Here is a 24,149-nt window from a genome sequence, read left to right as displayed (position 1 = left end):
TGAATTACTGTTTTTAAGGAAGAAACAGTGAAGTTCTCCTGTAGTTCTTTTTTTTTTTTTAGTGTTTATTATTTTTGAGAGAGAGAGAGAGACAGAGTGTGAGTGGGGGAGGGCCAGAGAGAGAGGGAGACACAGAATCCCAAGCAGGCTCTAGGCTCTGAGCTAGCTGTCAGCACAGAGCCCAACGCAGGGCTTGAACTCACAAACCCAGGGCTTGAACTCACAAACTGAGATCATGACCTGAGCCAAACTTGGGTGCTTAACTGACTGAGCCACCCAGGTGCCCCTCCTGCAGTTTTCTTTCAGTGTATGTTGAAACAGAAAACACAATGAATGTATTTCTCTTATACATCTATGTAATCTAGACATTGTAGGGTATTTTGCAGAGAAGAGGAGAAGAAAAGGTGACACTGACAAAATAGAACCCATCAAATGCAAGATTAAACTTTCCCTCTAAGTTTATGACATTACTGGAGAAATTCTTAATATATTTTCAATTGAGAGGGAAGACAACTTTCTACTATTAAATGGTGCTCGTAGAGTTGAAATGTTCTGGGGATTCTGGGAAGCACTTACCCCCGGATATGTAACACCTTTTTCTAAAGAAAAAAAATTTTTTTAATACCACATTGTATTGTTTGAGTTCCATTCTCTGAACATTCTTGTTAGTGTTTTACTACACTAACCCTGCCTTGGGCTCTGTGCTGATAGCTCATTTTTAGTAGCTCCACCATTTAACATGTTGTATTGTACATGTAACATTGTATTTCCAGCAAAGATGCTGAAATGTGAAACCTGCTTATTCTTTAAGAGTTAAAGAATAATCTTTAATAAAGCAGCTGTGAGAAACAGCTATGTGAGAAGACTACATGATCAAGAACACAAAACTGTGCTTTTCTAAAAAATTGTCAGTGTTATACCAAAACAGACTCTGGAAAGAGGTCAAAAGAGAAAATAAAGTCAATTCTCAATTATCTACAAATAGCTTAGTTGGGTAGATTATTGGGGTGGTGAGGGGGGTAAAAAGGCATTCCACTTGGTCAACAAATACTTATGTGCTCCTGTCCCTGACGTTACGGTGACAGCCAAGAACAAGAGGAAGTCACATCACTATGGACTTTACATTCTGTTGGAGGAGAACAGACAATAGATAAATAAACAGATAAATACATAATTTTCAGGTGATTTTAGAACAGTTACGCAGGGCTCCAGGGCGGGAAGTGTTGACCGGGGTAATAGGGATGTGTGTGTGTAAACAGTGGCATTTACTACTGGAGACTGTGTCACCTATGAAATGCCTGTGCAAGCTCCCTCTCCCTCATGAGGCAGGCAGCCCAGCAGAGTACGACCACTTAGTCGGTGAGTGGCCTTCCCTCCCTCAGTGACACAGTGCCTGGAAGCAGCCATTTGGCCAGGAGGGGGCTGTGGCCGTGGGAGCAGCATGTCAGTTAGAGCTGCGTCCCTACCCTTTAGATCCCACCTAGATATTCCACAGAATGTTTTTGGCAGATGATAATTGGCTGGTTTTGTCAAGCAATTTGCATGATTTTTAGGCTTACTGAATATCACCTGTATTATTTGTACGTGTTGGGATAATGACATTAATAGAACAATGTGTTTATTTCTAAAGATTGAACACAGTTTTAACTAAAGTGATAAGTCCATTTTGTATCATGTTTTTGTCAGTTCATTTTACCCATGATTTTCTCTTAGCCATGACCCGCCTTCCCCTGTATTTGTGCCCTCGCTGCTCCAGTGGTCCCCGTTGATGGAGGGGTCAGTGAGCTACTTTCAACCAGTCATTCAGCACTCTTTATTGAGTTTCCCGTTGCGTGGAAACCCAGACAAGCTGATCTACGTAGAAAATATACTGTAGGGTTGCTGCTCTTGCTTCTGGAGCCTGGAGTGTTGAGATGGAGCTTCTCAAAGCAAAGGCAGACAAAGGCAGTGACATTGTGTCATGCTCTCCCATGTCCAGAAAGCTTGTTAGCAGCAGTTGAAGATAAGGCTGCATCCTGTTGGCACACCTGTGGCTTACCTAAAGAATAGGATGCCCTGTTTGCTAAGGGCTCCACAAGGACAGCCAAAACAGGGGAGCTGCTCTGTCTCATAAGAGATCGTCATCCTCAGAGGGAAGTAGAAATCAAATAGAAAACAGAGATGACAGTGCTCTGAGGGGCCAGCACATAAGAAAGAGCTCATATGTTTTCCAAATCCTTCCTCTTTTTAGTGAGAACCTACGAGACCCTGAACCAAAGTAGTGACATTGCTATGAACTAAGGTGATTGAACTAAATTGGGATCCAGAAAATGAGGTCATAGACTTCAGAATTTATCTTTGTGCCATTTTCAGTAGCGACAAGAATTCATGATAGAAATTTTTCTGTGATCGATGGTCTCTAGGGCCTTTAGGTGAAGTTATAAAGCTTATAGTTGTTCATCCAAACATCTCCCTTCTGGTCCTTCTTCCTGTTTTTTTTCCTTCCTGCTACCCTGTCATTTCCTCCTGCCCATGTGCCCACTGATCCCACTGTGTTCTCAAGACATCGTCAGCCACACCTTGTCTTATCCCCTCGTTAATAGGTGTGAAGAGGTTAGAGCAGAGCCTAGATAGATATTTGATAAATAAAATTTAAAAAATTTTGTAGTAAATATTCCTCTCCTATCCTCGGTGTTCAATCTCTAGAAGGTGATCTATTCTAAATAAATAATTGGGACTAGGGTATGAATTAGACTGATCCACACTGTCAGGATACATTTGCATTTGGTGTTTTTTTTTTTAATTTATTTTTGAGAGACAGAGACAGCGTGAGCAGGGGAGGGTCAGAGAGAGAGGGAGATACAGAATCTGAAGCAGGTTCCAGGCTCTGAGCTAGCTGTCAGCACAGAGCCGGACGCGGGGCTCGAACCCACGAACTGTAAGATCATGACCTGAGCCAAAGCCGAACGCTTAACTGACTGAGCCACCCAGGTGCCCCTGCATTTGCATTTGAAAATGGAAGCAGTGGATGTGTGATTGGTATGACCTGTAATACAACTCTGGCGGGTAGCACAGGGGGTGAGAAGGTTCATTCTTCATGGCTGTCTGCATGGAAACGCCCCCTTTTCCGCTTGATTGTGCTTCCTACTTATTCACAGATGCCCCAGCACATGCAGAAGGCCTCTTTCCTGTTCTTTATTAGTCCAGCCAGACAGCCTGCATTGGCTGCTACTCTTGCCTAAAATCTTTTATAGTGGAGTGTCTCACAGATGTTTTATTTACAGTGTGGTAAAACTGAGCACTGGTTGGATACCAAAAAAACCCAGTAGAAGACAGATAAAGCAGGGCATTTGGGTGGCTCAGTCAGTTAAGTGTCTGACTCTCGATTTCAGCTCTGGTCGTGATATCACGATTGTGAGTTTGAGCCCTGCATTGGGCTCTGCCCTGAGTGTGGCACCTGCTCAAGATTCTCTTTCTTCCTCTCTCTCTGCCCCTCCCCCACTCACTCTCTCTTAAGAAAAAAAGACAGATAAAGCATATCTACAATATAAAAATTGTTAGAATGAGCACTAAAGAGTTGGCTTTTTTGAATGCTAGGCTGTAGGCAGACATCACTCTCTTCAAGGAGAGAGTCTGTATTTAGTAGAAAACCATTGTTTTGGGGAGCTCCACTGGTGCCCTGTTGGTTTTTCCTTCTAAGAGTAGGTCTGTGGGACAGTATGGTCTGTTTTGACACAGCTATGTTTATATCTCGGAATTCTGTAATATTTTGTACACAGATGTTCCATCATTTTAGAAAACAGAAAAGGGTTTAGATTATTTTAAAAGTATACTTAGAGTATTCTTTAAGGGGTAAACTGTCTTAAAGCTCAGCTATTTTCTTATGCCAAAACTACCAGCTGTTTTTGTTAGTCATATTCTAAGCTTTCATGAGCTACCTTGAGATGCTTGGATACCTGGTGTCAATAAAAAATAATTAACAGAGAAATTCTTTCACCTCACATGACAGAGTGTAGGAATTTAATTTTTATCTTTTTCAGAGCCTAGCACTTAGTTACTAGCAAAAAAGATTATAATTCAAAAGAAGCTTGGTAGAATTTCGGGGGCTGTTTTTGGCTCTGGTCAATTTCATTAAAACACTAAGTTTAAAAAAATCTTATTATTTCTACTTGCTTTGGTTTTACTCTGCCTGTTAGAAATGTTGGTATATCTATTTTTTTTTTTAAAGAAAAGGGGTGGGGGGGCACCTGGGTGGCTCAGTTGGTTGAGCGTCTGGCTCTTGATTTCAGCTCAGGTCATGATCCCAGGGCCTGTGTTGGGCTCAGTGCTGAGTGTAGAGCCTGCTTGAGATTCTCTCTCCTTCTTTCTCTAATACAAAAAAAAAAAAAAAAAAAAAAAAAAAAAAAAGAAGAAGAAGAAAGAAAGGGAAAAAAAAAAAAGAAACATTGGTAAAGAGTTCAGGAAAAGAAACTGGGACTTGAAATACAGGTTTGGGAGACATCTTCCTGGGTGTTATAGTTGAAGCCATGGGCGTAGATGAGACTGAAGAGAGAGAAAAGATCCGAGATGCAAATATACTGCTTGGGAAATTCCTACGTAAGGGGAATAGGAACACAGGAGCAAAGGAACAAGCTGCAAGAGATAAGAAACCAGAAGAGTGCAGTGGCCTTGAAACCAGGAGCCAAGAAAGTTTCCAGAAGAGGGGCAGTTAGCTTTAGATGCTGCAGACAGATGAAGGAAAATGAAGAGAAACAGGTTACAAGACAGTTGTCCCATGTTTGAAACCACCCAGCTAACATCCAGCACCACCTATCATTTCCGTTTGTGCTCTAAAATAACTTTAAGGTTCGTCATTCGTTCTTGTTAAATAGACAGCCAGACGCACACCCTCACACACGCACACACACACATACATCACTGCACACACAGGTCTGGGATTCTGTTGCTAGACGGTATTGTGATAGACAGCCAGCTCCAAGTTTCATGTGCTTTTTCCTCCCATCCGGGATTTCTGTAACCATCTGTACTATGGATTACTATCCTGAGGAATCTAGAAAAAGTCTGGTGAGTAGGAGAACTCAAAAATAAGTATATCATATATAAAACTGTGTGTAGGGTGCATTTCAGCTGCCTGGTTGCTGAAACTATAGGATCGCTAGCACTCCATGAGAATGAAAAGTTGACGAGGTGGGAAACAGTCAGCAATGCTGCTCAAGGGTCTCCCACTATTCTCATATTTGGTATTTTTGTTTGTTTGTTTGTTTTAGAGTGTCTTTGCCTGTTTGGGCTGCTATAACAAAAATGCTACAGACTGGGTGGCTTAAACAGCATTTCTTTCTCATAGTTTGGGGGCTGGGCAGCCCAAGATCAAGGGGCCAGCAGCGAGAGAGTATTCGGGTCTCTTTCATAAGAGAACCAGCCCCATTCATGCAATCCTAACTTCCCAAAGGCTCCACCTCCTAATACCATCACATTTGGGGTTAGGATGTCAACGTATAGATTTTAGGGAGACACAGACGTTCAGTTCATAACATGGAATAATGTTGCATGTGGGGTAACTATTAATTTGTCACAAGAAAATGTTTTGCTTTACTTTGTTATAAAAACTTGCTGTACATATTAAACTTCATATGGATTCAAGGTCAATGATTTTTTTTTCCTGCCAGGTTTTGTAACAAAAGTTAGGGGAAAGATAAGATTCACTTACTAGAACCTATTTGCCCAGTAAGCTACGAGAGTACATTTATTCAGGGAAGGAAGGTATAATTGTAGAATCAATTTTGGCATTCTTATGCTAGCACAGTGCCTAGGAAGCAATGCAGTACTGGGAAGCAAGATTAAAGTAAGCGATGAAAATAATAAATTCATTTGAGGCTAGCTCTGGGTGAGAGCTACAGAGAGAGCCTTTTTAAGCTGTAGCGATGACTGGTTTTAAAAAAAGATTCAGAAATACATTAATCACTGAGTTTAGCAAAATTGTGTGAAAAGCTTAAAATAACTTTATACTAACTACTCCTTTCATGTCTGTGCTAAATGTACGATACACTTAAGGACTCTCAGTTTTTTCCACATCAACATTCCTAACCACATTTATAGTTTGTTTTTGCCATCCATTTTGAATCAGATGGCTCTCAGATTACTTTAATTTTGTGTGTGTTTGTTTGTTTGTTTGTTTTTGTAGCTGCTAGGTGAACTGATCCTGGACCGACACAACTTTGCCATTATGACAAAGTATATCAGCAAGGCGGAGAACCTCAAACTGATGATGAACCTCCTTCGAGATAAAAGTCCCAACATTCAGTTTGAAGCCTTCCATGTCTTTAAGGTAAAGTGCAACAGAAATAACATGGGCATTTGTTTTTCAGTTTCAAATGGCTAACTCCCTGCTGTTTACTCTCCTTTATACTTGAGAGAAAATGAAATAGGCAGTCTTTCTGTTTTCTGTGACTTGGATGAAATGTTAGAGTTATTTTAATGGAAGCCCATTTGTTTCTAATCCCTATCTCTAAATGTTTTCATTTTTTCAACCAAGAAAATAGATGGATACTGTTTCCCAAACGTTATAAAATAATCAGCGATAGAGCCAGAACCCAGATCCCATGTGTCGGAATTATGCTTTGCTCTTTGCCTTAAGTGTTTCTTTGAACCTTAAATGAAGCATTGAAGAAACACTGGGGCACTACTCACTTTCATTACTTGTTTAGAAATATTTTTTTAAATGCATTTTGCTCTGAATGGAAACTAGTTCCCCACAACATTGGCTTCTTTCTAATATTTTTCTTTGATGTAAGAGTGACAAAATGGGCTCCTAGTAACTTTAGACAATATATTTTTTTAAGCATGGGAAAAGAAATCTGTAATCCTGTACTTGTAATCAAACTATTATGAAGATTTTAGTAAACTTAATTTTCCTGTGCCCATATTTGAAGGCTTTTTTCCTGCAGCTGTATTCACATGGTACACAAAATTGATATCCTAATTTTATCACTTAATACTGTGCCAGAAGAGGTTAACATTAATTAATTCATTGTTTTTATATATGGGTTTTAGAGTGAGTAGTTTTATTAGCATTACAGTTTATCATCGGATTTATTTACTCTAGTTTACTTAAATATTCCGCGGTTATTTATATTTAGGGTATTCCCATTTTCCCCACCGTAAGGAATGCAGTCATGAGCATTTTCTACATCCAGTCAGTTGCTTTTTCCATAATTAGGATTATTTTCTTAGGATGGATATATGGCAGGGCACCTGGGTGGCTCAGTCGGTTGGTTCCTCTCAGGTCATGCTCTTAGAGTTCATGGGTTAAAGCCCCACATCAGTTCTGCAAAGCCTGCTTGGCGTTCTCTCTCCCTCTCTCTGCCCCTCCCCCACTTGTGTGCGTACACGTGTGCAAACTCTCTCTCAAGATAAAAAATTTTAAAGGGCTTAAAAAAGGATAGCTATCTTGGAGTAAAATTAGGAGTTGGGGAGGTTCCAGCTTTTTTGGGTCTTAATGATGTTTATTCAGTGATTGAATTTATAAGTCTTAAAAACGGGAAACATGACAGTTTATAAGGTATATAACTGTTGCCTTGAGAGTTAAAAAAAAAAGTTTAGTCCATCTTTCAGCCATCAGGTCTTTATTGTCCAGAGAGCCACTAGTGAAATTCAAATACCAAGTTAATTTATAAATTCCATTCAATTATGTTCAAAATCCCAACAGGACTTCTGGAATTTGACAAGCTGATCCTGAAATTTATGTGGTAGGACAATGGCCTAAGGTTAGCTATGGCAATTTTGAAACAAAGCAAGGTAGGGGAATTCACTCTACCAGATATTGAGACTTAAGATTTATAGTAAATGAAGACAGTATTGTATTGGCATAAAGACAGATAAATAAAACAACAAAACCAAGGTAGAGGGTCTAGAAATAAACCTGTACAAACATGAAACTTGATTTTGGTAGTGGAAAAATTATAAATCAGTGAAGAAAAGGTTCATTTTTTTTAAGTTTATTGATTTTTGAGAGGGAGACAGAATATGCGTGTCTGTGAGTGAGAGAGTGGCAGAGAGAGAGAGGGAGAGAGAGAATTCGAAGCAGTGTTAGCACAGAGCCCGACGCAGGCCTCCATCTCACAGTATGAGATCATGACCTGAACTGAAGTCCAGAGTCAGACACTTAACCAAGTGAGCCACTCAGGTGTCCCTCTCAGCAATTTTTCAGAGACACTCTTGCACATACATGTGCATAAGGAATCATGTATGATAATATTTATCACAACATTGTTTAGAATGGTGTATAAAATGAAAGCAATAAAACCGCAAATGGGCATCAACAGGAAATGGGGAAAATAAATTGTGCTGTATTCACACAGTAGCATATAGTTAATGGGTTAAAATCCATTGAGTTATATGGATCAGTGGGAATAAATCCAAAACATTGAATAGAATAAGGAAATGTTAAAAGGATGTTATTTGAAGTTTGAAAATGTGCAAAACAGCACTGTGTATGGATTCATGCTTGTGCACCTATTGTCTGAAAACCTGCATGGGGGTGATAAATACCAAACTCAGCCCAGCAGCCACCTCAGGGGGAGAGGGGGAGAGGAGAGCAGTATCATGAGGAGGTGACCCAGAGCCTCTAATTATATCTGTAATGCTTTATTAAAAAATCTGAAGGCAAGTATGCCAAAAATCTTAGCTTTTGATAAAGCAGATAATGGGAACATGGCATCTGATAATGTTATTATTGTATTCTTTTCTGTGTCAGAATTATTTCATAAAAAAGTAAATGCAGCACCTGGGTGGCTCAGTTAAGCAGCTGACTCTTGGTTTCAGCTCGGGTCATGATCTCACAATTTCATGATTTTAAGCCCCACATCAGGCTCTGTGCTGGCAGCGAGGAGCATGCTTTGGATTCTCTCGCTCCTTCTCTCTCTGCGCCTCCCCCCTTGTGCTATCTCCATCTCTCTCAAATAAATAAATAAAATTTTTTAAAGGTTACGATTTTATTTTTTATTTTTTTAATGTTTATTTATTTTTTAGAGAGAGAGACTCAGAGGGTGAATGGGGGACGGTCAGAGAGAGAGGGAGACACAGAACCAGAAGTAGGCTCCGGGCTCTGAGCAAACGGTCAGCACAGAGCCTGACACGGGGCTCAAACCCATGAACTATGAGATCATGACCTGAATTGAAGTCGGCCGTTTAACCAACTGAGATACCAATAAATAAATTTTAAAAAACAAGGAAATACAAATCAGAAGAGGCACGAGTAGACTCCTGTAGCACTGGAAGCTGCCTACACAGCATAAATGATAGACCCACTCCAGACCCTCTGGACTTGAAGACATCGTAGGAGGCTGTGTGTCATGCCATTCAGCTCCCATGGAAGTTTAACATATCATCCTACATGAGAACAAGCCACATATAATTTTGTTCAAAAATGCAGTATTATGGAAGTATTCAGTGGTTGGTCAAAGAGAACTAACCTGCTTCCGTCCTCAGAATTTGGCTCATCTAATCATTGGACAGAGTGGGTGCGTTTAAAAATAGCTGACCACTTGTTTACTTGTATGTGCCTACCATGTACCCTGTGTTTCTTCTGCTGAAGTAGGGACTGAATTTTTCACTTGCCAAATATAATATTTTGTTATTTAGAAAAAGCAACAGCTGAGTCCTAGAGTTTTTTTCACAGTTCTGTATTAATAGTTTTTTTTCCCCAAAAAGCACCTTCCATAGGGGCAGAAAGTGTTTAACACACTACTACTAAAATGTCTTTACTAGATTATTTTCATTAGCTTGCTGATAAGTTCAGAGAATTAAATGGATGCCATTTCATGTTCTTTTTTTCTGCTGTTGACCAGCAGTACAGTGTGGTGGGAAAGTGCTGGATGGAAGTCAAGAGACCTTCCTCTTTATTCTGGCTTAATTGCCACCAGTGACTTTGGGCAAATCCAGTCAGTAGTCTAGTTCTAAGATACGAGGTTCAGAAGACCTTTGTCTCTGTGATCCTGGCTGTCCCAGAGATGTGCCCAATATGAACTTAGGAATCATTTCCTAGGAACTTTGGCTCCCTCTCCTTTCCCCTTTAACTTCCTTAATAGCAAAGGACCATGATGCCACTTCCCACCAAACCGGGTAAGGGGTGGGCATGGTCTGTGCCTGTTGGCTCATCTCTTAGAGCAGCTAGAACTCAGGTTTGGCCAGTAAAGAAAATGTCCCTGAGTGCACTCTGTCACTCCGATCCCAGTAGGTGACTGCAATAGCTACTTCCATGAAAACAAGAAGCCCCACCCTCACTTACTCCAAAATACAACTGCCAGCTTGACAATTCGCCTAAGAAAAGTACACAGTATAGGAAATATCCTAGCTGAGAATCCCTTCCATGTGGTCTTACTGAAAAGAATGAAGAATTGCAGATTAATTTGGTGAAAGCCTAACCATGAATTACTCACTTCCTTCAGGAACTGTTCTTTTTAGCAGGCCAGACACTCTGGTCTTGACGTACCAAATCTAAGTCTACTGATGGAGGAAATAATTCAGCCAAGTAAATTTAAGAAGCAGCCATGAGCTGATGTAAAATTAATACTTTTTCTAAAAATGTTAATAGTACAGTGAAAAAGTGCTTATTTCAACTTAATGTTTCATCAACTACTTTAAATTTTTTAACATTTACTTATTTATTTTGAGAGAGAGAGAGCATTGGGGAGGGACAGAGAGAGGGAGAGAAAATCTCAAGCAGGCTCCACACTGTCAGTGTAGAGCCCAACACGGGGCTTGATCCCATGAACTGTGAGATCATGACTTGAGCTGAAGTCAAGAATCCAACCCTTAAGTGACTGAGCCACTCAGGCACTACCATCAACTGCTTTAAATAGTGCTGAATGTTCAACTTTATCATGTCTCCATTTAAATTCAGTGTGCCCTTTTTGCTTATTTAACCAAGTCATGGAGGAGAAAAAGTGAAAAGCTGTAACTAAGATCTCACCTCTCTTTTCTACTTTTTAAAATACGTTCTTTAGAAATTCACAAAATAATCACCTCTCTGTTTATAGAAAGGTTTATAATGGGTGTTTGTGACCAACTTTACCAACATCACCAAACATAGTACTCATGGCTCAGTGTGATAATCCTGACGCTGAGTATTTATAATATTATTACCTACTTTACAAATATAGTTGTGATAGTATATAAAGAAAATGAAGATAAGGAAATGCAAATATTATTAAAATAAAATATACTAGTTTGGAATAAATACATAGTTTCTTATATAATCTCCACATCTGTTTGCAATTTATAAATCCCAAAGACTTGGATTCCAAAATACCAAAGCAGTTGTCAGAACAACGGTGGGTCTTGTTGTAGCACTGACTGTACCTTAAATGGTGATTGGCTCGCTTTCGTGTAAGAAGCTGGAAATATTAAAAACATAGTAAGTGAAGAAGCAGCTTACAAACCACCATGTATAGAACACAAACCCACTTTTGTCTAAAATGTATTTATATATAACTATATGCACAGAAAGAAACGCAGGAAGGATGTTCACCAGATATCCACAGTGGTTATCTTTAGGTGGAGGAATTATTTAAGAGATTTCTTTTTTCTTTGTGGCTTTTTACTCTTTTTCCTAGTTTTCCACACGTATCACTTTCATAATCAGAATGATGATAAGGATGGTGGCGGGGGGAGGTGATGTCAGGAGAATCTGGAGAGTTTTAGAGCATCCTGAACCTCCGACCTGCTCTCTTCCTGCCCGCTCACCTCCTTCCCAGGGTTTTGTTCCTCCCCACACAGGTTGGGGTGCCGTCTGGTCCTGCTCTGGGCTCACCGGTGCCCACAGACATCAGGCAGCTCACAGAGGCAGGATCAGGTCCTTCTTTCTTAAATAGGAAGAATGTTACTGTCTTGGATCAATAATGACAGGTATTATGTTGAAATATTCTAAGTATGATATTGCTCAGATTTGTATTTGCCTGAGGTGGTGAACCTTTAAAATGAAGAAGCCTTATTTTATACTTGACTGGAGTGGAATTTAGCTTTGAGTTACTTCCATAGAACTGTAACGGGAGCCCCAGTTTCAAATCCACGTACAAAGTACTCCAGGCTTACAACATGCCTCTCAGACGGTAAGGTTAGCAAAGCAGAAAACTAGCCTTCCAGTGCCTGGCTTAGTGCAAATCCCTTTTGGCAAAATAGAATTTGAATGAAATGAAGTGTGTGTAAGATATGCTTTTTTGGTAATCTTTCATAAAAAGCATTCAGTTTTAAAATAGAGAGCAAAGTATTCTTAGTTTTCTGAGTTAAAAATATTTGCGTTGTGGTCGTGGTATTTGCCTTTCTCTACCCATGCTTGAGAACTCCGTGAGTCACATTTCTGAAACACATGTCAAAGAAGGGATGCAGGCAGTAAGACCACAGTATAAAAAGAGAAGCCACAGGTAGTTCCATTCGTCTGACTTGTTTGGGGATGGTTTGAAAAGAACATGTTAAAAAAAAACAGGCCCGCAGAAGAGAACCAAGAAACTGCCTCTACTGGACACAATATTCAGAAGATTTGGTTCACCGTGCCTTGATTTGGCAGTGCGCTCAGTCAGTTAGGTGTCCGAACTTGGCTCAGGTCATGATCTCATGGTTTGTGAGTTCTGCTGTCCTCACAGAGCCTGCTTCAGATCCTCTGTCTCCCTCTCTCTCTGCCCCTCCCCTGCTCGCACTCTCTCTCTCAAAAATAAACATTAAAAAAAGAAGCAGTGCATTCCTTATGGTGCTGGTTCACCTCCAGCCGCACTGGGGCCCTCAGTGTCCCGGCTGCCTCAGAGGGACCGTGCACTGTTGCATTAGCTGCCTCTAATCAGCAGCTACCTTTAGAGGCAGCAGAGTTCAGGAGTCATAAAAAATTAAAATAGGAAAAAGAGTTTAAACTTGAACACAAATTTAACAACTTTTTTTGGTGTACAGTGTGTAGATTCAGTGTCGTTAATCCAGTGATGCTGGACTCAAATTCTATGTTTCACATTATATTGGATTGAAACAGAGAAGCTTAGTTTGTCCAGTATATTTAATCTTTTTTTTTTTTTTACAAAGAAAGACTGTTCTGAGTTATTTATGTAGTTAGCACAAAATGCCAGTTTCTACCTCAAATTTCACAACAAGTCCCTTGTAAACGAATGTAACCACAGGAGCCACATGTTTGGCTTTAGCACATGATTTTCTGACATACTAATAGGTATTATATAAAGGTCAGGCATTCAGGGGGTCTTTTTTTTTTTTTAATGTTTATTTTGAGAGAGAGTGTGTGTGCACGCATGCAGGGGAGGGGCAGAGACAGAAGGGGAGAGAGAATTCCAAGCAGGCTCCAGTCTGTCAGCACAGAGCCCAGCGCAAGGCTCAGTCCCAGGAACCATGAGATCATGACCGGAGCCAAAATCAAGTTGGATGTTTACCAGGCTGAGCCTCCCAGGTGCTGCAGGGGTCCTTTTTGGTTTTTTTTTAATAACTAAGTATCAACTGTAGTTTATTGTGGTAAAATTCACATAACATTAACTTCACTATTCTAACCATTTTAAACTGTATCATTCAGTGGCATTTAGTATATTTACAGTGTTGTACAACTGTCACCACTGTCTAGCTCCAGAACATTCTCCTCACCCCAAAAGGGAAAACTTGTACCCTTTAGGCAATTATTCCTCATTTTTCATACCCCTCATCCTTTGTGTATTTTTTTCTTTCTTCATCATTTCTGGGCTGGAGGAATTTTGCGGGCTCAACCTTGTAGCCTCCACTTGTCCCTAGTGTGTCCGGAACATGCACTGCTGGGAGCACAGGTTGGGCCAGAGGGCCTGCTGGTAAAGCACTCAGCCTTTCTGAGTTGTGAGGAGCCCACAACATGAAACCAGAGAGCTGTACAGGAGTCACATGCTGTTATGAGTATCTGGTCACATAGTCAGTTATGCAGCATCTAACTTGGAAGTGTATCCATTGAGAAATATTATACCAATCAGTATTAGAGTTTTGAGGGACGCCAGGCTCTCAGTCGGTAGAGCATGTGACTCTTGATCTCAGGGTTGTAAGTTTGAGCCCCGTTTGGGTGTAGAGATTACTTAAAATAAAATTGAAGAAAAAAAGTTTTGACTTATGGTCTCCTATTATTATACTCATTTCTGTCTTTCATAGTACAGCTGGGTTACTAGTCCAGGAGTGTGGTTTCAGTAGGAGGGCACATTAGAGTCTTTGTGGAACTTTATAAAAATCCAGAATGCTAGACTTCCACCAGAGATCTGCTGAGTTGGCATCTCTGGGAGGTGGAGCCTGGGAAGTTGTAAATTTTAAAACTCCACATACTTAAGGAAACAGTATCATTGGTGACCTCCAGGTAGGAAAGGTGAGAGGGAAATTTTTCACCTTTGTCTCTTTTGAACTTTGAGCCAGATGAACATATTACCTGTTTAAAAACTAAATTATAGGGGCACCTGGGTGGCTCAGTCGGTTGAGCATCCGGCTTCGGCTCAGGTCATGATCTCCTGTTTTGTGGGTTCGAGCCCTGCATCAGGCTCTGTGCTGACAGCTAGCTCAGAGCCTGTAGCTTGTCTTCAGATTCTGTCTCCCTCTCTCTCTCATCCTTCCCTGCTCACACTGTCTCTCTCTCTCTCTCTCTCTCTCTCTCTCTCCCTCTCAAAAATAAATAAAACAAAACAAAACAAAAAAAAAGAAAAAACCCAAAAACTAAATTATATAAAAAAAGCACACTCAAATACTGTATAGTGTGTGTGTGTGTGTGTGTGTGTGTGTGTGTGTATAAATTAGGAGGAAAAGAATAAAAACATGCTTGGGGATAGAAGTACACTGAACAAAGGAGTGGGAAGAGATAGAAAGTGAGTTTGCCTCATTTTGTAGTGTTTTATTCCTTTAAAAAAAGAAATTTGAAGTAAAATGGCAAAATTTGCTCAAGTTGTTGGTGAGTATACTGGTTGTTCTTTTCTGTTGGAAAGATTCTAGAGTTAACACATAAACATTTAAGACATTTAATTAAAAAAAATTTTTTTAATGTTTATTTTTGAGAGAGAAAGAGAGAGAAAGAGTGCGCATGCAGCTGGGGAAACACAGGATCTGAATCAGGCTCCAGGCTCTGAGCGGTCAGCACAGAGCCCGACACGGGGCTCGAACCCACAAAACCCATGAACCGTGAGATCATGACCTGAGCCAAAGTCAGATACTTAACCTACTGTGCCACCCGGGCGCCCCAACATTTAAGACATTTAAGATTAAATCAAAACAAAGTAAAATTTTAAATGTTCATAGATAGCTCTAATGTGCTCCTGGCTAGCTGCCCAGAACACGGATATGGATGGGGAATTACTGATTTCCCTCAATGGGGAAGCATAATCTGGGGCCTCTATTATTTCACGAACACAAGTAGCACGAGGAACCCCAGTGGGATCTGTGTTGTCGCTGCTGTGCGTTCCTTGTCTGAGGTATTTGTTTCTTTACGTTTCAGGTGTTTGTGGCCAGTCCTCACAAAACCCAGCCTATCGTGGAGATTCTGTTAAAAAATCAACCCAAACTCATTGAGTTTCTGAGCAGCTTCCAAAAGGAAAGGACGGATGATGAGCAGTTCACCGATGAGAAGAACTACCTGATTAAACAGATCCGGGACTTGAAGAAAACCACCCCGTGAGGGGCACACCCACCCTCCTGCCACAGTCCCCGTATAATTTGTTCAGTGTGTACAGAAAGTGTCATTTTAAAAAGTCATTGTTCTTGGGAAGGTTTTGGAGGTGCCTGTTTTTTTCTCAATTCATTGATCAGAGTAGATGGAATATAAACATTTGAATGAAGAATGATTAACCTAGAATAATGTCTTCATTTGAATCAAGTCTGGGATGATTTATTTGAAATCAGAGCCAATGTATTAGACATTGATAAAAAGTTTTAACCCTTGACAAAAGCTTGCAGACTGGAGCCGTGGGTCACCATAGGCCACCGAGTAGAAGCTCAAAGCGTCACTGAGCCCTCAAAATTAAGTTCTCAGAGGAGAACTGGCACTGGGGCGAGAGGCGCAAATCCCGCCTATGTGCACTCGGACACTCAGTTTTGTCAAGGCGCTGAGAGAGCTGGTGAAACAAGGCCCCTGTGTTCAGTTGTCACACGTCCTTGTTCCCCGCCCGTGTGTTTGCACCGTAGCTAGCCTGCCAGGGAAGCACGGCCTCCTCTCCCGCCCCGTCCAGGGCCCCGTCCAGTGGCTCCCCTCAGCACCCCGCTTCCTGGCACGCCCCCTGCAACCTCCCGCCCGGTTAGCGGTTAGTGGGGGACCCGCTCGGAGGATGGGTCAACAAGGGTCACGGGGACTTGGGGACCTGCAGGTAGGACCTGCTCACAGACGGTGAAGCGGGAGGCACTGCGGTTTCACACTGATGCCTGGAGGGCTAGGGGATGTTTGGAATAGCTAGCCTGTTCCTCACTGTCATTATGGGAACATTTTTTGTGGTGAAAGTTGTTTAGAGAAGGAATCACGCATCGGGATCCCTGGCGTGTACAAAACCGTGGGTCCAGAGGGCTAGACCACTTTTATAAATGAGGGACCGTGCCACTGGAAGGGCAAATGATTAAATGTGTGCAAAAACTCTCGTGACCGAAAGTTCTCGCTCTCTATCTTTATAATTACTTTCTAATTAGCTGTCACTCTGCTTTCCCATCACACCTTTCAGCGACAAGGTAGAAAACCTACAAACCTTTGGTCTCAAATATTCTCTTGCATTCCTGCAAGAGTCCATGATTAAAGGACTTAATTTGTGCTCTTTAAAAAGAGGCATGGACCAACAACAAAAAGGTTATGGTTTGTTTTCAGACCTCACATGTGTAAAATGAAGCCCTAAAACTAGAGTTGCAAGACATTAAGGGTATAATTATTAATCTGTATTTTTTCATAATTATGTTTCCAAATCCTGAGTGGTCACCTTCCATCAGGACCTGCGCCATGTTCTTCGCCCAGGCATTTCTCCACCAGAGAGGGATGCCTCTCCAGGGATCCTCCTCCGGGACCAGCGCCCTCGGTCGCTTTTGTATGTGAAGGATTACCTGCCAGGGGTCCACCCTTCTTGGCACGGGCGCAGATCCCTGCGGTTCGGGGTTCGGGGCCCAGAGCGGAGTCCTGAGGCCAATGGGGCGGGGCCTGCGAGATCCCTGCAGCAGCTGCGGCCTAAGCCAGCGGACGGCCAGCCGGCACTTGAGGACCTTGGTTTTTTGGCCACTGAAGTCAGATTATTTTTATAACACTCCCTGACAGTCCAGGCTCTCTTAGAGTTTGACTTTTCTGATTTTGCTTTTTAAATTAAAAGTGAGGACTGTAAATATTCAAAAAGAGAGAGAAGGCACAATAATCATTGGAAATTTGTTTGGTTGCTAATGCTGTTCCACAACATCTTAGGAAACATGTGTCCATTTGGAAAGCAAGGCCCTGTTGTAATTCGTTTTTGATAAAACGTTTTATTTCCTCTGGGCCTAAATTAGCTCTTGGCCAACAAGCACTTACCCTAGATCAGTACCTGTCAGACAGAAAACTAGAGCCGAAGAGGACATGAATGAAGTAGCTGGGGTTTTGTGTGGGACAAATTTGTAAATTATGAATGTGAAAGGGGGGAACAAGAAGCCTACAGTCAAAATATGTTTGCACAAAATTCACTGTAAATATTCTGAGAATTGAACTTTGAGAAGGTCCTATTTAATGAGCTATTTCAAAACACACATTTAAATACCGACTAAATAAAAAGGTGCCACACACTTCGTGGTCGGTTTCCTTTCTTTGCATGTCGCTGGTTTGTGTTCCTGTCACTCCCAACAGGGAAAGCCCCAGGCATAGGGCGGGACTGGCCTCTAGGGGGCGCTCAAGCTGCCCGGCGTCCCGGAGCCATCTAAGTGAGGCTGTCACTGACAGAGCACCACCTCCTGCCTGGCACTAAATACACATCACAGCCAGAACCACTCCCATGTTACATTTGAGGAAACTGAGGCTCCGAGCAGTTTAACTCTCCCAGACTGCACAGGCTAGCCCTGGAGTACAAACCCCTGGTGGCCTGAGGCCAAACTCTGTTCCTCCCGCTTTCATCCTCAAGGTTGGGAACCAGGGAGAGGCTCAGGGTGTCGGGGAAATAACTCTGTGTCCTTCCTTACTGGTCCTGGGAGGTTCCTGGGGGGGTCAGTGGCAGAGTGAGCCAGCAGGGATTGAGATCATGATGTTCTTGGACGAGCCTCTTGGCTAAAGCCAGGCATCTGCCCAAATGTTAGGATTACCCCTGGAGAAAAGGCTGAGTGGCACACAGCCCTGGTGCAACCTTTCTCAACCGCCAGCCTCCCTGGGTTCTGATCCTTGGCGGCTCTGGGGCGGCACATATGCCAGGCAGAAGGAGGCGCGGTGAGCCTTTCAAAGCCTCTCACTAGCACACTGGTCTGCCTGATACAAAGCTGCTTGGAGCCACAGTGCCGTCTGGAAGTTACACAAGACCTGGCAGAGACTGTAAGAATGCAATAGAAAATGAAATTGGAAAGTCACTACAATTTTTTTAATATGAAAAGACAGATGTTTCCAAATTGATTTACAGATCTTTCTAGTCTACTTATATGAGCCAAAATTAAGATTTTTTCTTTTTTCTTTTTAAATCCAAAACACTACTGTATGTTTTGCATGAAATCACCAATTTTTTTGTTCTTTCAGGAAGGTTTCTGATACTGTAGTGAGGGCCTATTGATGGACAAAGGTCTGAAACATATGAAGCTAGATTTGTTTTCCTAAGATGACTGAAAAGATAGAAGATGGATGTGAACAAGGCCATCATTTTATTTTTGAAAACACTTTTATGTCGTTGCCATAATGAAAGCGAAAGAAAGCAACATGCTAAGCCTGGCTTGCACTAGGCCTCTACAGAGACCTCACTTCCTGGAGGAGAACCCCGCTACTGAGAGGGTAAGGAACTTGCTCCAGGGCAAACAGCCAGCAACAGAGCCGGGATTTAAGGCTAGGCCTGACCCCAAAGGCAGGGTCTTTGGAACCGAGGATGCATCTTCAGCTTTCCACCCCCTGGGGTGGGGGCAGATACTTCACTGGCCATGGTCCCCCAGGGGAAAAAGGAAATCCTGGATTCCAGAGCTGAAGGGTAACTCAGTAGAAAGACTTCAAAAGCTAGATTCACTGAAGTGGGGGTGGACAAATTTGTTCTGCTTGGTTGTCTGATGTTTAAAAGATCAACTGAGACCTTATAGGACAGGGAATTCAATCTGGAATTTCTCTGCCATTTTGAACAATCCTTTGACTCTCGGCAGGTATTAATTTCAGACTGTAATTCTGCACCTGTTTTTGTTTCCTTGGCTTGCTTTTTCAGTTGGACGTAACATTGGCTTAGATTTCCTGATAGGAGTGGCTGCTGCCTAGCCAGTGTTCTCCCGTCTCACGTTCCTCCGTGGCCCACTGCCACGGGGCTGCCACAAAAGTCTGATGGACACACATCTGATTCCTATCAGGATCACCTAGCCCCTTCCGTGGAGGAGGGTGGATGATGACCAACACCCTAAAATAAAGTCACAAAACCACGTAAAAATTCACAACCTCTTTACCATCAACTAATTCAATATGGATTGTAATTCAGTCACGACACTGTGAGCCATCTACCTTACTTTAAAAAGCTGCGATCACAGGGGACTTTTGGGGGAAGATATTGTAATATATGTTAATCTGTCCTTTAGGGGAAGGCTGGAAGACACGATTTCCCTTAGTTTTAGTTCTTCCGCAATTTAAATCGCAAAGGAACCAAAATATTGGGTTTTTTCAACCCCTTGTTTACTCATTTAACCAAATATCCATTGAACTAATTCTGGACCAACCACAGAGTGACATACCAGGATTGCCAGAGGGGTTAGATCTCGCACACTGTCTCTGAGCCAGCAGGACAGGTGAGTTGCAATGAGCCCTCAAGCTGACCTTGACCTTGCCAGGGTAAACGTGGCTGCCACTAAGCTTCTCCTCGCAGCTCTGACAACTTGAGACTCAAATTCATTAGTCCTGGAAATGTGTTTCAGCTTAGCTAAATGGACACATTGCAAACCCACCACTGGGGGAATTGTTTTCACCTCCTCTTCATCTCCTTTCTCAAAGACCTCTAGTTTTTCCTCTTAAATGACTTGAGAAGTTTGCACACAGTGTGCGGAAGGCCACACACCTGGGCTTAATTCCAGCTTCACTACCAGCTGTTGGAGCTGAAGAATCACTGAGCTATGGTTTCCTGCCCGAAACACGAGGCAAAGAGAAGACCTGCCTCACAGGGAGGCTTTGCAAGTGAAGGTGCTAAGGTAGGTGACCTGTGAGTGACAAGCCCACTTAGGAGGTGCTTCCCTGTCCTCTCTCTCAGTGGCCCTCAGGGGCTCACTGCCAGCAGAGGAAGGGGTTTGCAGTGTGTAATCCAGGCAGACGGAGCCACAGGGTCTGGAGCATGGCACGGTGAGAGAACGAAGCGCATGCCTTGTGTGTCAGGTGTGTGGACGCGTGGAGGGGCCGGGGGGTGGGGGGAGTCTTGGATGCTGTCCTAAGGATTTAATACCATCATCAAGGCAGCTATTGCTGACTTAGTGCCTGCTGCTCTAGATGCTTCACGAGTACAAACCTCGGTCCTAGAACCACAGCAGGAGACGTGTGCTCATTACCCTGATTTTACAGATGCGGAAACAGGCAGGGCAAGGGCCACTTGCCCAAGCTGGTACAGTGAGCACACAGCTGAGCGGGACTCAAACCCACAGCCCAGAGGCAGAAGCTGCAGGACTTGGGAGGCATTCGGGACTTAACATTCACCATGCCTAGTTCCGCATCACTTCTGAAGATAAGTGTGAGGACGCGGGTGCCTCACAGGCCTGTGGCTGTGGCCACGTGCCCACTGAGGGCAGCTCTGGATAGTTAGGTGTGATGTCCCCATGGGGAGACTCTGGGGAGCAGGTGGACAAATGAGTCTGGAGCTCAAGGAAAGTAGGGGCCAATTGCCCTGATTTAGGAAGAGGGTCATGGAAGTCCATGTGGGGAGGAAGCCGTCCACTCCTGGCTGTAGCTGGGGCCTCGGGACACACCCCGTCCTTCACCCTGTTGTCCTGTGTATTCTTACATGAACTGTAGCTGTCTCCTACTTGAACGCTCTCTCTTCCCTCCCACTGGAGGCTCAGGTGGAAACCACCATGTTTCTCCCCTTCAGCCTCCTCCGTTTGTTCCGTGAGCGGTAGGGCTGCTGGGTCTGCACTCCTTCCTCCCTGCGGGCCCCAAATTCTACGAGCCCACCAGACCCAGTCATGGTGACATCGATCTGAGTCTGTGTCTCATTCAGTAAGTAAGCTCTGTGGGCCAGAGCTGGTCACTAAGAGGCTTGGTATTTCCATTAAAGACCAGGCTGACATACCTTTGAAAAAGTGTCATTGGGTCAAAAGGTGGTTGACCTCCCAGCTAGGCCTGGCTGTCTCCCCTGCCCCCACGTCAGGACTCCAGCTTCAGGAACAGAGGCGAGAACCTAAGCTGTTCCTGTTGTGGGGGAAGAAGCCTCTGCGTTTTCCGGCCGGAGCCTGACATGCCAGGGCCGGGGCCTGGCCCATCTGGATGAATGAGACTCTGTGCTGCCTGGGGGTGTGGGAGGAAGAGGAGGGCGTGCCTGCAGCCACCTGGTGGCATCTGGCAGCACCAGGCTGCCCTTCACCTTGACAGGGGACATTTCCAAGCAGAGTGGCGGTTTTCAGGTGGCAGTTGGTTGTGCCTTTCTGGGTCCCCGAGTAGCACACAGCCTGAGCCACCAGGAAGTGAGCACCTGGAGGAGCCGGCCAGGGCGAGGAGGGCTGCGGGACTTCTCCCGCTGTCGCTGTTCGGAAAGGACCAGGATCTGGCCCAGGCCTCACGGAGAGGAGCTAGGGTCTAGTGTGAGCTGCCTATGGGATGGGCCACCGCACCGGAGCTCCGCCGTCCCTGCAGCTCCTCCTCAGAGCTCCTCTCTGCAGCCCCGACCCCAGTGCCAAGGGGAGGAGTCTGTGAGAGTCCATTCACTTCAGAAGGGCCACCCAGGAGGCGCCGAGGCTAGTGGCTGTGGAGTTCAGGAATGTGGAGTGCCTACCCAACCGGGCAGAACCCTCTCCGCCTGTCAGCCCTTCTCTCCCTGCTGCCCATACCCTCCGATGGGTTCCCTGGACACCCACAAGCACACCCAAGCCCTTGCCACTGTCCTCCAAGCTCCAGGTGGCTGGCCTGGTTCCCAGCAAACCCGGCTGCTTTTCAGTTCCTGCCCTGAGCTTTCCCCTTTCAGGCTGTTACCTCTGCCTGGAACTATTTTACCAGCATATTCCGCCTGGTTGCCTCTTGACCCGGTCCTTCAAACACCCAGCTTAAATATCTGCCCTGGGCTTCCCTCGAGCTGCTAGGACCCTCCCTGCCGTTATTTCAGGCTGCCTCTCACACCAGGTCACAGACCTCCGGGGGTCAGGCAATGTCTGTCTTCTTCACAGACACATCCCCACGGTCTAGCTCAGTGACTGGAACATAGTAAGTGCTGACTTGATATGTGTATTCTTTCAATCAATATTTTTGAATGAAAGACTGATTCCTTCCTTATGAATCATAATTTCACTTGTGTCTCCCCTATTACTGACTGGGGCATGACCACTAGGCTGATCCTGCTAACACCCTGCAACCCCACTTCTCTCTGGTCAATTCAGGCACATTCTCCTCTCCCCTCTTCTCATTCCCCACACATGGCACCTTTGCTCATCATTTCTCATTTTGATCCAACTACCAGCCATCACTCCACACTGATGGGCTCTCCATGCTAATGCTGGAGTGATTGTTTAAGGGTACAAATACAACTGTGTTGTGTTACAACCTTCTATGGCTCCCTATTGCACCACAGACTTGTTCCATAAGCCCTTCTTGGTGTCATTCTCCCCTGCCAACCTCCTACACCTTGCTGGCTGATGCTACAATCGTATGCGGTTCCAGTGAGCCAAACTGTCCTTCCATGTCCCCTCCATGCTCCGCTGACCCTCACCCCCATCAATTCCAAATCCCCAAGCATCCAATAATGCTCAAATTCTAGTTTCACTTACCAGCCGCACCTGCAATCAATTTCTGGACATGCAGCCATTTGGTAGCTAAAACAAGTAACAGGTATTGCTGTATTCTTCCTGCTAGGGCCTTTCTTTTCAGTGTTATCTGTGCCTTGGGTAGGATACAGGCAACACATTGACCAAATGACTGACATTGGTCTGGGAGGGATGCCTATTTAAGCGGGTATAACAGAATTCACAGAGTGTGACAGGCTGCAGTACCAGGTCAAAGCTAACCATGAATAGATTAAGATGGATAAATGGAAAGTCCTACACCTGAGTCCAAAAACAAAACTGCAGCTTTGCAGGAGAAAGCACAGATGCTCAATCAAGGGTTTCTGGTGACTCTGACCTCTAAGTCTGGCCACATTACCTCTTGCCTGGATTCTTGCAGTACCTTCCTGTCTGGGGTCCTGACCACTGATCTCTCCCCAAGCCAATCCTCCACTGCACCTGCAGCCATTCCCTGTGTAAAACCATCAGGACCCCCTGCGGGAACTGTCAAGCAGACATGCACAGCTGGAATGTTGAAGAGACATGGGATCACAAACAGCTGTCAAAAACTGTGGTCCTTTTTAAAGTCATGAGAGAGTCTAGGGTCCCTGGAGAAAAGGAAGGAAAGCAAGAGGCAAAGAGGGCAGAGAGGAGACCCCTGAGAGAGGAAAAGGGAGATGAGAAACACAGGAAGTGTCATGAAAGCCAAAGGAGTTTCAGAAGGGCAGGATGATTCAAGGCGCTAAAGGGTGCCAGCAGCAAGTAGTGTTTGGCCATTAGAAGTTGGGACCCCTTTCTCACAGGAAAAGTGGGGCAGAAAGGTAGCAGTGGATTGTGAAATATGCAAAAGAGGAAGATGTTAAGAAAGGTAGTACAGGCTTTCAAGTAATGAGGGAAAGAAAAACAGTGGGTAAAGAGAAGCCTTTGTTTTCTGAAGGTTGGAGAAATGTATCAGTTAGCAACTACTGCATAACAAATACTTCCAAGTTCAGTAAGTTAAATAAAACCAATTCTTTTTTTCTTGCGAGCTTCTGAGTTGGCTGAGGGTCACCCAATCTAAGTACGGCTGGGTAGGGTGGCTCTGCTCCTTG

General features: G+C 43.8%; 1 protein-coding gene across 4 annotated transcripts in view; it reads left to right on the top strand.

Moving 5' to 3' along the window:
• The window catches only part of CAB39L (calcium binding protein 39 like), a 105,449-nt gene extending 87,716 nt beyond the window's left edge, over positions 1 to 17,733 (top strand). For all 4 annotated transcript variants that reach the window (XM_029936792.1, XM_029936794.1, XM_029936793.1 and 1 more), the window contains 2 exons: positions 6,161 to 6,304; positions 15,452 to 17,733. In XM_029936792.1, the coding sequence (XP_029792652.1) occupies positions 6,161 to 6,304; positions 15,452 to 15,631 (324 nt within the window). In that variant the 3' untranslated portion in view covers positions 15,632 to 17,733. The remainder of the gene's footprint in view (positions 1 to 6,160; positions 6,305 to 15,451) is intronic.
• Positions 17,734 to 24,149: the final 6,416 nt, after the last annotated feature.

The sequence above is a fragment of the Suricata suricatta genome, chromosome 4 (genome assembly GCF_006229205.1).
Source record: "Suricata suricatta isolate VVHF042 chromosome 4, meerkat_22Aug2017_6uvM2_HiC, whole genome shotgun sequence".
In the NCBI taxonomy this organism is placed as follows: domain Eukaryota; kingdom Metazoa; phylum Chordata; class Mammalia; order Carnivora; family Herpestidae; genus Suricata; species Suricata suricatta.
The sequence above is the reverse complement of the archived record's forward strand: the minus strand, read 5'-3'. Positions and strand labels throughout refer to the sequence as shown.